We start from the raw sequence: 16,845 nt of genomic DNA on the forward strand, positions 1-16,845 counted from the left end.
AAAAGAGTGAAAAGGAGATCATTAGAAAGCTATAAATTCTAACTGTAACATTTTGACTTCCTGTTAACTTTAAGCTTTAATTGAGCATTCAGTTCTAAATTTTTATTGAGGGTTGACCTAAGAAGTAGCCATGCACAAAAGGCCTCTGCATTTTCTATAAAATTGTATTAGGTAATTCAATATCTCATTTGTAAAAATCCCAGGGGAAATTTCTCCTGGAGCTCAGGGACAGAAAAAAAGTCTCTACCAATGATGGCTGAGCTGGTACGAGTCGCCTTCTATTTTGATTTCTAAGGCACTAAGAAAAAAATATTACTTGCTCTGTTGCTGTATCTTTTAAAAATTTCTATTTATTGATTTTTTCCCTTTCTATGCCACTTCATTACCTAACATGCCATGTTAATAATTCTTCATTAACATATTTTACTTTTTACCAGATATCATGATAAAAAAAAAAGTAGTCGTTCAATCATGTCCAACTCTTTGCAACCCTTTGGACTGTAGCCTACCAGGCTCCTCTGTCTATGGACTTCTCCAGGTAAGAACAGTGGAGTGGGTAGCCAGATCAAACCCAGGTCTCCTGCACTTCAGGATCCTTTACCATCTGAGCCACCAGAGAAGCCCAGATAATAATGATATATCCTTTCTAAATGCGGGTAGAGCACATAACATACATAATTAAGACATCTTTTCAGGTGTTTAAAGGTCCATGCAACAATTTCCTTACTTTTTAAGTAAGACAGTAGGAAATTTTCCCCAGAAGACTTGTACTGAAGTAGTAAGGTTTGCTTCATTTCTTCAAATCACTCTTACAAAATTTGTTCTCAGTTTAGGATGGTATGTTCTGAAAATATTCCATATTAATTTTCCCAAATGGTACTTGATTTTAAAGTGTAAACTTGATCATTTGCTAACATTTTCTCTTTTGTGGTCCTTCCATTACAGAACAATTTTTTTTTCCATTAAATACTGCTATCTGTCTGGAATTATTTATATTGAGAAGACTTGTGGATTCAGTGTTAGCAGCCCAGGGTTATTGCATTGGATTAACTACTTTGATTGACAATTGGAAACCCACTGGGTCATGAAATTTCTCACTTACAGAAGGAAAACTACCTTTTGATGAATACCTGATAAATACTAGGTGATGTTAAAATGTATACAACTTACCTTTAGGTACTTTAAAATAAGTAGTTTATAATGCATAGTTTGATTTTATAGATATGCAATATGTTATATTACAAATTGAGAAGTCTAACTCAGTCTAGGTGGTCAGCAAACATTACATCAGAAAGGTATGAGTCCAGAGGCTGGTCACACTACAAAAGCCTTTGTTATACCCATCTTAAGGATGTTTTGTTTATTAGCAACAGTTTGTCAGAAATGGATTCTTATTGGCAAAATTAGTGACTTACGAACTAGCATGATAAAATGGAACTTAATCAACAAAATTAAAGGTTTTAAATATAAGTGGAATACTAAAGATTCTGGAAATATTTCCCACCTTTGCATGACCAAGTTGCAAAAATCTTAAGGAGGATTACAGGTTGAACCAAAGGATTAGTGGGATAAGTTTGATCACTAAAGCTTCTTATTTCCAATTGCCAGTTTAATAGAATTTCTGATTGTCTGATGCTGACTATAACAAAAATCTTGGCTCTGGAATGTTGTTTCATCTGCCTCAAATAAACTCTTTTTTCAAGGTAATGATTGGAATATAGAAAGGACCAAGAACTAGGATGTTATCAAACTTAACAGAACAGGTTGTATGAGTCTATTAATGCCTTTTTGCTAATAAATGTTTGCTAAAATATGGTTTTATGGACAGCAGAATTTGGTTTAAAACTTACATAACTTGCATTAGCAATATCATAGGGGGACTGCTAACTCTCTTCAAGTTTCTTCACTAACCACACTTACACGCTTAATTTGTGTGTGACCAAATTATCACAGGATAGTTCTCAACAGAGATTTTGCCTCATTTTAATTTTCATTTGACCTCTTAAAATTAGTCCCTGCTCACTTTATTCAGATTAGGAAATTCAGTTTAGGGGTTATTAATCCATTAAATAAATCCTTTTCTACTGACAGGAAAAGGTCAATCTTCACCCCAGTTTCCAAGAAGGGTAGTACTTGAATGTTCTAACCATCGGACAATTGCACTCATCTCCCATGCTAGTAAGGTCATGCTTAAAATCTTGCATGCTAGGCTTCAGCATTACATGAACCAAGAACTTCCAGATGCCCAAGCTGGGTTTAGAAAAGGCAGAAGAACCAGAAATCAAATGGCCAACATTTGCTGGATCAGAGAAAAACTAAGGGAATTCCAGAAAAACATCTACCTCTGTTTCATTGACTATGCTGAAGTCTTTGACTGTGGATCATAACAAACTGCAGAAAGCTCTTAAAGAGATGGGATTACCAAACCATCTTACCTGTCTCCTGAGAAACCTATATGCAAGTTAAGAAGCAACAGTTAGAACTCTGCATGGAACAACTAATTGGTTCAGGACTGAGAAAGGAGTATGACAGGGCTGCCTGCTGTCACCCTGTTTATTTAACCTATACACTGAGCTTCCCTGGTGGCTCAGATGGTAAAGAATCTGTCTGCAATGCAGGATACCTGGGTTCAATCCCTGGGTCGGGAATATCCCCTGGAGAAGGGAATGGCAATCCACTCCACTATTCTTGACTGGAGAATTCCATGAACATAGGAGCCTGGCGGGCTGCAGTCCATGGGGTTGTAAAGAGTTGGACACGACTGAGAGACTAACACACACTGAACACATCATGAGAAATGCTAGGCTGGATGAGTTACAAGCTGGAATCAAGATAGGCAGGAGAAACATCAACAACCTCAGATATGCAGATCATAGCACTCGAATGGCATAAAGCAAAGAGGAACTAAAGAGCCTCTAGATGAGGGTGAAGGAGGAGAGTGAAAGAGCTGGCTTAAAACTAAATATTAAAAAAACTTAAGATCACGGCATCCGGCCCCATTACTTCATGGCAAATAGAAGGGGAAAAGGTAGAAGTAGGACAGATTTCCTATTCTTGGGCTCTAAAATCACTGCAGATGGGGACTGCAGCCATGAAATTAGAAGACAACTCCTTCTCGGCGGGATAGCTACGACAAACCTAGACGGTGTGCTCTGTATAGTCAAGGCTATGGTCTTCCCAGTAGTAACATAAGGTTGAGAGAGCTGGACTGTAAAGAAGGCAGAGTGCCAAAGGATTGATGATTTCAAACTGGGAAGACTCCTGAGGGTTCCCTGGACAGCAAAGATATCAAACCAGTCAATCTTAAGGGGAATCAACCCTGAATACTCATTGGAAGGACTGATGCTGAAGCTGCAGCTCCAGTATTTTGGTTACCTGATGCAAACAGCCAACTCATTGGAAAAGTCCGTGATGCTGGGAAAGATTGAAGGCAGAAGGAGAAGAGGATGTCAGAGAATGAGATGGCTGGATGGCATCACCGATGCAATGGACATGAACCTGGGCAAACTTTGGGAGACGGTGAGGGCCAGGGAGGCCTGGCATGGTGCAGTCCGTGGGGTCGCAAAGAGTCGGACATGACTGGGTGACTGAACAACAACAACAATCTATTAAATCCATGGATATTGAGTGGTAGAGTCTGATGTGTCTGATTCCATTGCTTTAGTTCCACCCGCACTCTGCCAGATAAAGTCCCAGCTCATTGCAAGGAATGGCAGAGTGATTATTAAATGCCAACAGCTCTGTTCCCTACAAATGTATGGGTTAAACGAAGGTTCTTTTGTCCTTTTGACAGATAGCTTAAATAAAGTCAATTAATATTGATTTAATATAAATTTTCTGTGGCTTTAGATAAATACACTTACTATGAATATATTTTTGGTTCTTTTAAAAAAATTTATACTCTTCCTTTGATCTATTCAATATATTCAGAGAAATCGTAAATTTACACAGTGAGGCACTGTGACATAATTGTGACTTAATTGCATGACCCAGCTTTAGAGTCCTCCCCTAGAAAACATGGCTATGAAATTATCAGTTGAAACATGCTTTGAAAAAGTCCTAGTTATCTAAAAGTCAATAAAAAGCTCATCTTAAAGCATTGTTGCATAGGAAAAAGTAAATGAAATGGTAATTTTAGAATTGGAATGCTGAGGGATATAAAATATTCATGGATTGGTGATTTTGATGTACATGAGAGATCAAGAGTTGAATAATTTGGGGTTCTATAAAACTACTAGTCAGGCCAAAAAAATGCAAGATATAAATACAGAAGAATTTATTCCATGGCTATAAACAAAACATCACATTTCAAATGCATTTATTTTGGAAATTATGTCCTTGGCAGAGATCACTATGACCACAAAGAACACAAATCTAATTTATTTTTTTAAACCTTAAGTTCTTAGGAGACAGATCCCAGGTTAAAAGAAAAGTAAGCTTTGATGTTTCTATTCATACTTCTGAAATTTTTGCTTTTGTGTTATTATTTTTTATTTAAGTAGAAGTTATAAGGGAAGAATTATTCATTTCACATGAAGCCATTTCATTAACAACCCATTATTACATGTGGAGGTAATGGCATCCAAAGAATATGAGGCTGCAAAAAAATGTATGTTCATACTTTTAACTTCATGTGAAAACTAAGATAAATATGATGAATAGATACTCGCACTTTTTTTTTTTTCAGGAAAGGAGCTAATATATTTTTATTTTACTGTAGCTGTTTACTTGGCTTAAAGAATTACCTGTGCATTAGCCTTTTCCATGTCTGTTATTATTATACATATTAAAAGCTATCCTTCCTTTATAATGAAAATGAAAAATAAATAGGGTAAAAGTTCTAGCTTTATTTTTTAAATGTGTATATTTGCTTACAGTAACTTTGAGTAACTCAATGGACATGAATTTGAGCAAACTCCGAGAGAAAAAATGAATTTGAGCAAATTCATTCATATCTCTGAGATATAGTGAAGGACAGGGGAGTCTGGTGTGCTGCAGTCCATGGGTTTGCAGAGTCAGACACAACTCAGTGAATGAACAACAACAAACTTTGAATAAAAGTGACTTGAAATTATGTTAAGAATTAATTCAATTAGAGTATTATGTGGGGAAAATTCTACTAGCTGGAATAATATCTTGGGATGATTTCCCCAGGAGGTCCTCTTTATTATCCCTGAACAAGCCAAAATGAGACATCAAAGCTATAAAATTATTTCTTTTGTAGGTTTGCTATCCATTAATGCTTAGGAAGTTGTTTGGACACAAAAATAAAGATTTGCTCTACGATTTCAATACTGACTTCAATAATAGCAGTGGGGGGAGGAGAGGATGTACTTAGAGTGAAAATCCCCTGATTATGTTATGAACATACCACTCCATTCACTGATAGCAGCTGGTCTCCTCTCTTGAGGCCTCCGTGTCTTTCAGCCACCCCTCCAGGAATGATGCGAGAGATATAAATGGGAGAATTTTGCTCCTTTCCTCCCATCACGTTAAAACCAAGGCCTTCATCTGTCTTTGGCAGTTCGACTACCCGAGGGTGGGAATGGCCTTCACTAGCTGCAAAAGCTGCAACTGTAGCCTGAAAGAAAAGATGATCATTTGGTGATAAAACGAGGGAAATAAGGCTATTCACATGATTTGCAGTGCGTAGACCAGGCAACTCCTCCTATATTATAGCATTCTCCTGTGAAAGAAAGAATACAAAAGGGAGGGGGCTTTCTTCATTTAGATGTCCTTTATAATTCCTTTCTTTGGTAAAGCTCAGCCCAACTATTTCCACCTTTCTACATCCTACCCATTATGATAAAGTTCTCCCTTTTACATAAAAATCTTTCCCAGAGACCTTGGTTAGATGCAATTCCTCCTATCCTTGGATTCCAAATAGCTTTGGTGCATATGATACCTAAATACGGTACATAAACTATAATTATTGCATATATTATATACGTGTTGATCACCAACACCTTAAGGGCTGAGATTGTGGCTTCCTCTTTTTTGTATTATACAGTCTAACTTGGTGCTTGTACATGCATGAACTAGCTTCAACTGTGTCTGACTCTGTGACCCTACGGTCACACATGGGGTTCTCTAGGCAAGAACACTGGAGTGGATTGCCATGCCCTCCTCCAGAGGATCTTCCTGATCCAGGGATCGAACCTGCATATCTTATGTCTCCTGAATTGGTGGCCCGGTCCTTTACCACTAGCGACACCTGATAAATGTTCATAAATATTTACTCAATACACCAAGGAGCACTTTTACATATATATATATGTATACTGGTGAATATATCTAGAATTTTGCTATTGCCAAACCATTGGCTTAGAAAATTTAGTTTCTTTTTTCCTAAATTGAAAATGCATAAAAGAAAAAAAGCTAAAACAAAATAATAGATTCAAACAGATTATAATTATTTTACATCAGTATTTCTATTATTATGAGAGGTCCTCTTATCTGGCACAGGTTTTTTTACCCCCTATATTTAAAATTAATATTTCAACTACTCTAGCAATGTAGGTAAAATGAGAAGTCCATGGTTTTATACCTAGATGTACAAAATACAATTTAATATGGACATTAAGTTTATTTTAAAATTCATATATATTAGTTTAAAAAAATAAGTTAAAGAAACAACTTACCATTAGTTTTCACCCCCTCCCTTCCATGGAAATAAAGTAAGAATATTGCCTGCTTCTTATTTTCCACCTCCAGTAACCTGCCTTAACCACAGCTGGTTAGATGTCTATTATAAAGTGATTTACTCAACACTGTGAAAATACTGATTCCCAACAACTGTACATTCTTTTTCACACACAGCATTAACACATCAACTTAGCATTATGCTACTGTCTGCATTTAGTGAAAGATAGTGAATGAAATGGAAATAATGGCTTGTTTTTAGCTACATGCATTTGCTCATGCAAACCCTGTTGTCATGCATAAGTTTTAATGGCTGACATGGATGCAATGCAGACAGCCCAGAAACAACCAGAAAATATTGTGCTATTGCAACATTATGCTGCTATCCTGCTGTTCTACATGAATAAGAAATGAGAATGGTAAAATACTACATAATTCACTTTCCCCTTAATTAAACCATGTAGGGATCATTTTTCTGTGTGTGTTTCACTTCAGTACAAGCAAAGCATGATGTAATGATAATAATACCCTTTTTGTGCCTGGGTTAAAAAAAAATGAAAAAACAAAAACGAAAAAAATAGTCACAAGTCTACAGTGTTCAGTTACAGAATGAAAACTTAAAAGTCAGGAGAGAAACCAAGTTAAGAGGTGATGTAACACAAAAGAATTAAATGGAAAATTCTGATTATTTCCAATAGTTATTTCTTATATATTATTAGAAAGAGAAAAGCTTTTAAAAAGCAAATGTGTATCTACTATAACATTTCTGTACTTATAAAATAAGAACTGCACTAGTGATTTTAGGTTAAAACTGTTATTTCCTGTGGTCTATTTTCCATATAATCTCACAATCCTACTGTTGTAACATTTTCATTTGTAGGGTCTCTGAAATCTCTGGATTGGAGTTTTTCAAGAGCAAATGTAGTCTCTACCACAATAGCTGACAAGCCTTCCCTTTAGGTCAATATCGTATTTGTTCAGCTGCTCTTCTGAGCAGTACATGGAAAAATCCTGCATCAGTGGGTATCAGGTGAATTCTTGCCATGTCTAGCTTGAGTCAAACCTTTAGACTTGTGCAAATAAATTTCCATGCATTGAATAGTTAACAGGTTCTTTTGGATCAGAAGAATGTGTCAGAAAACCAAGAAGTATTTCATATGATGAACCAGTAGATTTGCTTGTGCCAAATGAACATTTAGTGAGTTTAATGAAATCATTCTCCTTTCTTAAGCTACAGAAGCAGCAGAAACGTTCAATTTTCCATTAGGATTTTTACCTGGGAAGTAGTACTGGTTCTAGACTCTGGGCTGCCACTGATGTCTAAATTCTCTTACAGTGTACACACGAGAATACCTGAAACACACACGCGCACAATCAATTACTAGATCACTGGGGTCAAGTATATTTTTAAAGTTACTCAAGTCTTACCTTTGCTGTGGCTCTGGCACGGAATTCGGGACAGCCATTAACAGTTATCGTTTCATGCATATATTGATACACCTAAAATGTTCACATAACAAAAGAATGTGTAAGAACATTAAGAATATCAATTCTTTCATTGCAGATAGGACAATAAATTTTCATTGTTAAGACAGAAGTTCCCTATCACAAAGTGAAACAGGCCTGGATCAATTATCCTGATGATTTGATCCAAAAATGCCTCCTATTTTTTCGGATGGGGTGGAGGATGTTGCTGTAGGAAAGATAAGGCAATTATTTTCATTCAGAAGTTTTATATTTGGCATTCCTTGTTTATCAAGTAATAAAACTTTTATATCTGGTTTTATAAAATACCCTTTGGTAAAAATTTTTACCATTATTTACAGTTCTAGCTCTCAAATATGTAATAAAATGATGTATATAATTATTTCCTGAATCTAGGTGATACTTTAAAAATAGTTTTCAAAATTAATATTCCACAACACTGAGATTACAATATCTTTCCCTTGAACACTGGAAGGTATGCATGTTGGAATGTGTTACTGATACACATTCATAATTTGTAACTACAGAGATTCAGGAGCAAAGACAAGTAAAGAGATTCTCGGAACTGGTATATAGAACAACATATCAACTACAGGTTCATGTTAACATTTAGGTGAAATGGAAAGAATGGAGGGTAAAATCTGAGTCTAGAATGATGTTATAGTAAGCATATAGGTTTTGCTGACTAATGGACCTGTGTTTGCGCCTTTTAATACAATTTGGGAACTATGAGGTCTTGGTTTAACCACTTTAGCACTTTGATACTTTTTGTCTGAAAAATGAGTAAATAAGAATAATTATTTAGTATGGTTCCTTTTATCTGAAATAACACTCTCAGAATGCCAACCCCAACAGGTACTTCTTAAAAAAAACATATCATTACTAAGTATGATTCTAGACACAACTACAGAGATTGTTGAAACATAAGAAGCAAGTAAATTATCATATGTGAAACGAATCGCCAGTCCAGGTTCAATGCATGATACAGGGTGCTTGGGGCTGGTGCACCAGGATGACCTGGAGGGATGAGATGGGGAGGGAGGTAGAAGGGGGGTTCTGGAAAGGGAAAACATGTACACCCATGGTGGATTCATGTCAATGTATGGCAAAACAAATACAATATTGCAAAGTTAGAAAATAAACTAATTAAAAAAAAAGAAATATTGTTTTTCCTCTAAACTACCAGGGATAGGGTTAGGAAATCAGTTGCTAAAATATATTGCTTAATTTTAAATAAATTGATGTATAGAAGATGACTTTTAAAGGACAGTTTGAAGAAGATGTTTTGAAAAATAACATAACTAAATATGCTTGATTATATGCTCATTTTGAAGGTTTAAATAATAAATCTTCCCATGGTGGGAACTGTTCATGCATGCCACATCAAGCTTCTCATTTAAGTTGCTAAAGAAAGAGTCTTCTCTTTCTCATACTCCTAGCTTAGGTCTGTTCCTGGATTCAGTGTCCTCAAAGTGGCACCTCCCTCTTGCCAAGGTGGTTCAGACAGTAAAGAATCTGCCTGCAATGCAGGAGACCCGAGTTTGATCCCTGGGTCAGGAAGATACCCTGGAGAAGGAAATGGCAACCCATTCCAGTATGATTGCCTGGCAAATTCCATGGACAGAGGAGTCTGGCAGGATACAGTCCATGGAGTCACAAAGAGTTGGATACGACTGAGCGACTAAGCACAGCACGGCAAAGCACAAAGGTAAAAGTCCATTTGGTATTATACTGGAGTATATTTCAGGAGTGACCTATAAGCTATATCAATAAAAGATAAAATAGGAAAATTTAAATTGAAGATTTTTTTTTCCTTTCTATTAATCTTACTTTATATGCTTAAGTTAAAAGTTAAGGTCAATTCAAAAGTTGATCAATTCATCCATTCAACAACCATTCGTTGAGTGTCTGGGACTAATTTCCCAACATTTTTTTATTGGCTCATTTCTCAAATACATTTGGTTGAATTCCCCACTAATGCTGATTCATCTTCCCCAGGTAGCATATTTAAGGAGAAGAAAGACAAAGTAGTCTGGACTAGAAAGGCAGGAAGACTACTTAGAATCTACCTTTTATCTTGTACTTCCACTAAATAACTGGGGTATCCAATTTCTGTAGGAAATCTAAACAGGGAAGAGCACAGTTTTCTGAATAGCATTTTGTGGAACCGGGACCTGTTAATGAAAATTCTTCAGATTATCAAAATAGGTGCTATACATGTTTCCATGCTACTTCCTAGACAGTACATCATTTTGTTTCATAGAAACAGCCCTTCCACAAATGCTGCTTATTTGCTCTTCAGTCTATTTAAGAGGAAGATTTTCTCTAGCCTGTTTCACTTGTTAAAGCTCTCTCAAATTTGACCCCTTTGCTCCATCCTGACTTACTATCTGTTGCTCAAAGCACTGCATTAATGTCAATTGGGTCTTTCCACCAACAAAGCACTATGGATTTTAGTTATCATCATCAACCAGACCATGCTGCTTCGGTGCTCCTGGCTGCCTGTTGCCCTTACAGTAAAGGTTGCAAAGTCAAATTCTTACAAAAGTCCAGCTAGCAAAACAATGCAAAACCCAGTCTCCACTCTTTAGTCTTGCTTTTCTACTTCCTTTCCTCCTCTCTGAGCATTAACCAAACATACCACACCCTCTGAGTTGTTCAGGCCTTTGCACATGCTGTGTGTTCTGTTTGGAATGTCCTTCCATAAGGAAGACTCTCATTTATCTAAGTTTAACACAATCTACAGATTCAATGCAATTCTTATCAAAATTCCAAAGACATTTTTCATAAAAATAGAACATAATCCTAAAACTTATATGGAACCACAAAAGACCATGAATAGACAAAGCAATCTTGAAAAAGGAGAACAAAGCTGGAGGCATCACCCACCTTGTTTTCCAACTATATTACAAAGCCGTAGTGACCAAAACTGTATGGTGTTGACATAAAAACAGACATAATCAATGTGACAGAATGGAGAGCCCAGAAATAAACCTGTATGTGTATGGTCAATTAATTTATGATAATGGAAATAAGAATACACAATAGGGAAAGGACAGTCTTACAAATAAACACTGTTGAGAAAACTGGACAGACACACGCAAAAGAATGAAACTAAACAATTATCTTAGACCATACGCACAAATTCATTCAAAATGGATTAAACACTTGAATAGTAGACATAAAACCATAAAACTCATAGAAGAAAACATAGGTGGTAAGCTTCTTGATAGTGATCTTAGAGATAATTTTTTGGATCGGACTCTAAAAGCAAAGGTAACAAAAGCAAAAACAAACAAATGAGACTCTATCAAATTAAGAGTCTCTTCTGCACAGCAAGGGAAGCCCTCAACAAAATGAAAAAGCAATTTACTGAATGGGAGAAAATATCTGCAAATCACATATCTGATTAGAGGATAACATTCAAAATATACAAACTCATTCAACTTAACAGCAAAAACAATACAATCTAACGTAAAAATGGGCGGAGGATCTGAATAGGCATTTTTCCAGAGAAGATACACAGATGGCCAACAGGCACATGAAAAGAAGCTCAACATCACTAACACATCACTAATCATCAGGGGATGCAAATCAAAACCATAATGAGATATCATCTCACACTGTTGCTGCTGCTGCTAAGTCGCTTCAGTCGTGTCCGACTCTGTGCGACCCCATAGACGGCAGCCCACCAGGCTCCGTTGTCCCTGGGATTCTCCAGGCAAGAACACTGGAGTGGGTTGCCATTTCCTTCTCCAATGCATGAAAGTGAAAAATGAAAGTGAAGTCGCTCAGTCTTGTCCGTCTCTTAGCGACCCCACGGACTGCAGCCTACCAGGCTCCTCTGTCCATGGGATTTTCCAGGCGAGAGTACTGGAGTGGGGTGCCATTGCCTTCTCCCTTACACCTGTTAGAATGGCTATTACCAAAAAGACAAGAAATAGCAAGAGTTGGAGAGGATGTAGAGAAAAGAAAACCCCCATGCACTGTTGGTGCAATTGTAAATTAGTGTAAAGTGAAAGTGAAGTCGCTCAGTCATGTCCGACTCTTTGCAACCCCATGGACTGCAGCCCACCAGGCTCCTCCATCCATGGGATTTTCCAGGCAAGAGTACTGGCATGGGTTGCCATTTCCTTCTCCAGAGGATCTTCCTGACCCAGAGATCAAACCTGGGTCTCCCGCACTGTAGGCAGACGCTGCACCATCTGAGCCACCAGGGAAGTCCCATTAGTGTAACCACTATGGAAAATAATGTGGAATTTCCTCAAAAAATTAAAAACAGAACTACATTATGATCCAGTAATTCCACTTCTGGGTATTTACCCGAAGAAAATGAAAACACTGACTCAAAAAGATATATGCACACACCATATTCATTGCAACATTATTTAGGAGAGCCAAGGTATAGAAACAAACTAAGTAGACATCAGTGGATAAACATGCAATGGAATACTAGTTAGCCAAAGAATAAAATCTTGCAATTTGTAACAAAGTAGATGGATCCTGAAGCCATTATGCTAACTAAAATAAGTCAGACAGAGAAAGATAAATACCATATGATCTCACTTATATGTGGCATGTAAAATAAAAAAACAAAACAAGCAAACAAATCAAACCAAGCTCATAGATACATAAAACAGATTGGTGGTTGCCAGAGAGAGGGTTTGGGGTGGGCAAAAAGGTACAAACTTCAGTTACAAAATCAGTCATGGGAACACAGTGGACAGCAAGGTCACTACAGTTAACAGTACTGTGTATATATGCGTGCTTAGTCATGTCTGACTCATTGCGACCCCATGGAGCTATATATGTATATTTGAAAGTTGCTAAGAGAGTAAATCTGGAGAAGGCAATGGCACCCCCACTCCAGTACTTTTGCCTGGAGAATCCCATGGATGGAGGAGCCTGGTGGGCTGCAGTCCGTGGGGTCGCTAGGAGTCGGACAAGACTGAGCGACTTCACTTTCACTTTCATGCATTGGAGAAGGAAATGGCAACCCACTCCAGTGTTCTTGCCTGGAGAATCCCAGGAACAGCGGAGCCTGGTGGGCTGCCGTCTATGGGGTCGCACAGAGCCAGACACAACTGAAGCAACTTAGCAGCAGCAGCAGCAAGAGAGTAGGTGATAAAAGTCCTCCTCACAAGGAAAAAAAGAAAAAAAATTTGTAACTATTCACAGTTATGGATGCTAACTAGACTTACTGTGGTGATTATTTCACAATGTAGACAAATATCAAATTGCTATGTTGTACATTTGAAACTAATATATGTCAATTATATTTCAATAAAAAATAAAAGGAGGAAAATTGAAGCACAAAAGCAAAAAATAATTTTCTAAGAGTCTGTGATAAACACAGATTAAGAATAATTATCCTTATCACCCCAGTATGAATTGTGAATCTAAAAACAGGCTATGCAAGAAGTAGTGTGTACAGATAACTGCACAGGCTCTGGAGGAAACAAGCCCTGAGCCACTTATTAAATGTATGATCTTGATCAGTTACTTGATTTCTCTGTGGCTCAATTTTTAATTAGAAAACTGTGCTTAAAGCAGCACCTAACTTGTAGTTCTTCTGTTGTGAAGATTCAATGAGATAAGAACTGTCCATAGGATATAGTAAATGCATAAAAGATTAATTACTATTATTACTATTTAATGTTTCCCAATGTATTTGACCCTGGGAACTTTGAGGAAGAATCTTCAAGGACTAGGAGGCTGTGAACACTTTTAGGAAGAATTGATCCAAGACTGTGGTTCTCAACTAGTGACAATTTTGCTCCCACCTCCAGGAGACACTGAGCAATGTCTGGAGACATCTTGGGTTGTTACAAATGGGGAGAGTGATGGTGTTGCTGGCCTCTAGTATGTAGAGGCCTGGGATGCTGCTAAACATCCTACAATGGTCAGGGTAGCCTGCCCCCACTTCAATAATGAATTATCTACCAAAACATCAATGAAGCTGAGATTGGAAAACCCTGAACTAATAAATAGAGATACCTATTTTCTTTTGCTATGTAATAATTAGTGAGTTGTAAAATATAACTTGTATAGCACTGAGTAAAGGGTCTTGTAAATGTTAAATAAATAATTTTTGGAGTCAAATATCAAGTGTAGGCCAAGTGTAGTACTAAGCATTTTATATCTATGAGTTCATTTCATTCTCATAACTTGTGGTTCAAGCATTCTGTACAAAATAAAACAGCCATGGAGATGGCAACATGCCCACAATAACACAGCTAGTCAGTGGTCAATTTGGTACAGAAATTCATATCTAACTGCCTCCCAAATCTTTCCTCTTTTAACCACATCAGTTCTTCTTATATTGAGACAACATCAGACCACTACTATTTTGACAGCATGTGTTGAAACAGATGTGCAGATGTCACAAGTTCTTATATTCAGAATAAAAGTTTCTGGGTTTTATATGGTATCTACCACTAAACAAGTGGTGGCTGTAAATTTACAACCGTATCATTCCAAATGAAAGTGAAACAGCATTTTAATCATCTTTTCTGGTTATAACATACTAAGTGAAATCGAGTATTATTGTCAGCCTTTCATCCTATAAAATACAATAGATTCTGATTACTTGGCTTTCAAAAGTGAGCTATAAAGGTCATGTTCTAAGTCAAAGCCTAGAGACATTAATTATTTTTTCATTAGCTGGGTCATCTTATGAACGTTTCTTAGCCTTTTATTTCCTAAGGAGCAAAACCTATCCCTGCCTATCTTACTTTTGAAGGACAATTGTAAAAGTATAAATTTTTGAAGAAAGTTGTTATGGAAAGCTAAAGTACTTTCCAGATACCCTGAGAAAGCTTCTGAAGGGAAAACAGAAAACTGTTGTATAGGCTTCTTCAAGGGACAGTGGATGGGGCTTATGATCCTCTGAATCTTTTGGGTCCCCAAACGTTTGGCAAACTTCAGCTACACTATTTCTAAGCACATTCTATTGGATACGATACATTTAATTTACATTTAATTCCTAGTGAAAAGTCAAGTAATTGATAAAAACTCTTCTACAGAGTTTTATTTTACATTTTAATCAATAATTCACTAACCTTGAATAAGTCCCACAAATTCAACTACATTTTGTATATTTAGAACCTATTCTGCTGTGCTGTGCTGTGCTCAGTCACTCAGTTGTGTCTGACTCTTTGTGACCCCATGGCCTGTAGCCCACCAGGCTCCTCTGTCCATGGGGATTCTCCAGGAAAGAATACTGGAGTGGGTTGCCATGCCCTCCTCCAGGGGATCTTCCCAACCCAGGGATTTAACCCAAGTTTCCCACACTGCAGGAGGAGCCATCAGGGAAGCCTAGAATCTATTCTAAGATACTCAAAATTGACAAATATAGATCAATTCAATAAAAGCATCGGAAGTGTAGTGAGTTGGTTCAAAAAGATTCATTCATTAATTCATTCAGCTAATATTCACTTATGAGCTACAACTAACACCCAAAAAAGATGTCCTTTTCATTATAGGGGACTGGAATGCAAAAGTAGGAAGTCAAGAAACACCTGGTGTAACAGGAAAATTTGGCCTTGGAGTACAGAATGAAGTAGGGCAAAGGCTAATAGAGTTTTGCCAAGAGAACTCACTGGTCATAGCAAATACCCTCTTCCAACAACACAAGAGAAGACTCTACACATGGACGTCACCAGATGGTCAACACCGAAATCAGATTGATTATATTCTTTGCAGCCAAAGATGGAGAAGCTCTATACAGTCAGCAAAAACAAGACCGGGAGCCGACTGTGACTCAGATCATGAACTCCTTATTGCCAAATTCAGACTTAAATTGAAGAAAGTAGGGAAAACCACTAGACCATTCAGATATGACCTAAATCAAATCCCTTATGAGTATACCGTGGAAGTGACAAATAGATTTAAGGGACTAGATCTGATAGGCAGAGTGCCTGATGAACTATGGACAGAGGTTTGTGACATTGTACAGGAGACAGGGATCAAGACCATCCCCATGGAAAAGAAATGAAAAAAAGCAAAATGGCTATCTGAGGAGGCCTTACAGATAGCTGGGAAAAGAAGAGAAGCGAAAAGCAAAGGTGAAAAGGAAAGATATTCCCATCTGAATGCAGATTCCAAAGACTAGCAAGGAGAGATAAGAAAGCCTTCCTCAGTGATCAATGCAAAGAAATAGAGGAAAACAACAGAATGGGAAAGACTAGAGAGCTCTTCAAGAAAATTAGAGATACCAAGGGAACATTTCATGCAAAGATAGGCTCAATAAAGGACAGAAATGGTATGGACCTAACAGAAGCAGAAGATATTAAGAAGAGGTGGCAAGAATACATAGAAGAAGTGTACAAAGAAGATCTTCACGACCCAGATAATCACGATGGTGTGATCACTCACCTAGAGCCAGACATCCTGGAATGTGAAGTCAGGTGGGCCTTAGAAAGCATCACTACGAACAAAGCTAGTGGAGGTGATGGAATTCCAGTTGAGTTATTTCAAATCCTCAAAGATGATGCTGTGAAAGTGCTGCACTTGATATGCCAGCAAATCTGGAAAACTCAGCAGTGGCCACAGGACTGGAAAAGGTCAGTTTTCATTCTGATCCCAAAGAAAGGCAATGCCAAAGAATGCTCAAACTACCGCACAATTGCACTCATCTCACATGCTAGTAAAGTAATGCTCAAAATTCTCCAAGCCAGGCTTCAGCAATACGTGAACCGTGAACTTCCAGATGTTCAA

The 16,845-nt window shown here is 37.4% G+C and overlaps 1 protein-coding gene across 18 annotated transcripts in view; it reads right to left on the bottom strand.

Annotated features, from left to right (window-relative positions):
• Window positions 1–16,845, bottom strand: part of LIN7A (lin-7 cell polarity scaffold A) — a 147,926-nt gene that overhangs the window by 42,125 nt on the left and 88,956 nt on the right. For all 18 annotated transcript variants that reach the window (XM_081597137.1, XM_081597136.1, XM_081597145.1 and 15 more), the window contains 2 exons: window positions 8,071–8,142; window positions 5,372–5,581 (listed from right to left, as the gene is read on the bottom strand). In XM_081597137.1, coding sequence (XP_081453263.1) covers window positions 5,372–5,581; window positions 8,071–8,142 — 282 coding nt within the window. The remainder of the gene's footprint in view (window positions 1–5,371; window positions 5,582–8,070; window positions 8,143–16,845) is intronic.

This window comes from Giraffa tippelskirchi, chromosome 4 (assembly GCF_054371585.1).
Source record: "Giraffa tippelskirchi isolate mGirTip1 chromosome 4, T2T-mGirTip1v1.2.pri, whole genome shotgun sequence".
NCBI lineage: Eukaryota > Metazoa > Chordata > Mammalia > Artiodactyla > Giraffidae > Giraffa > Giraffa tippelskirchi.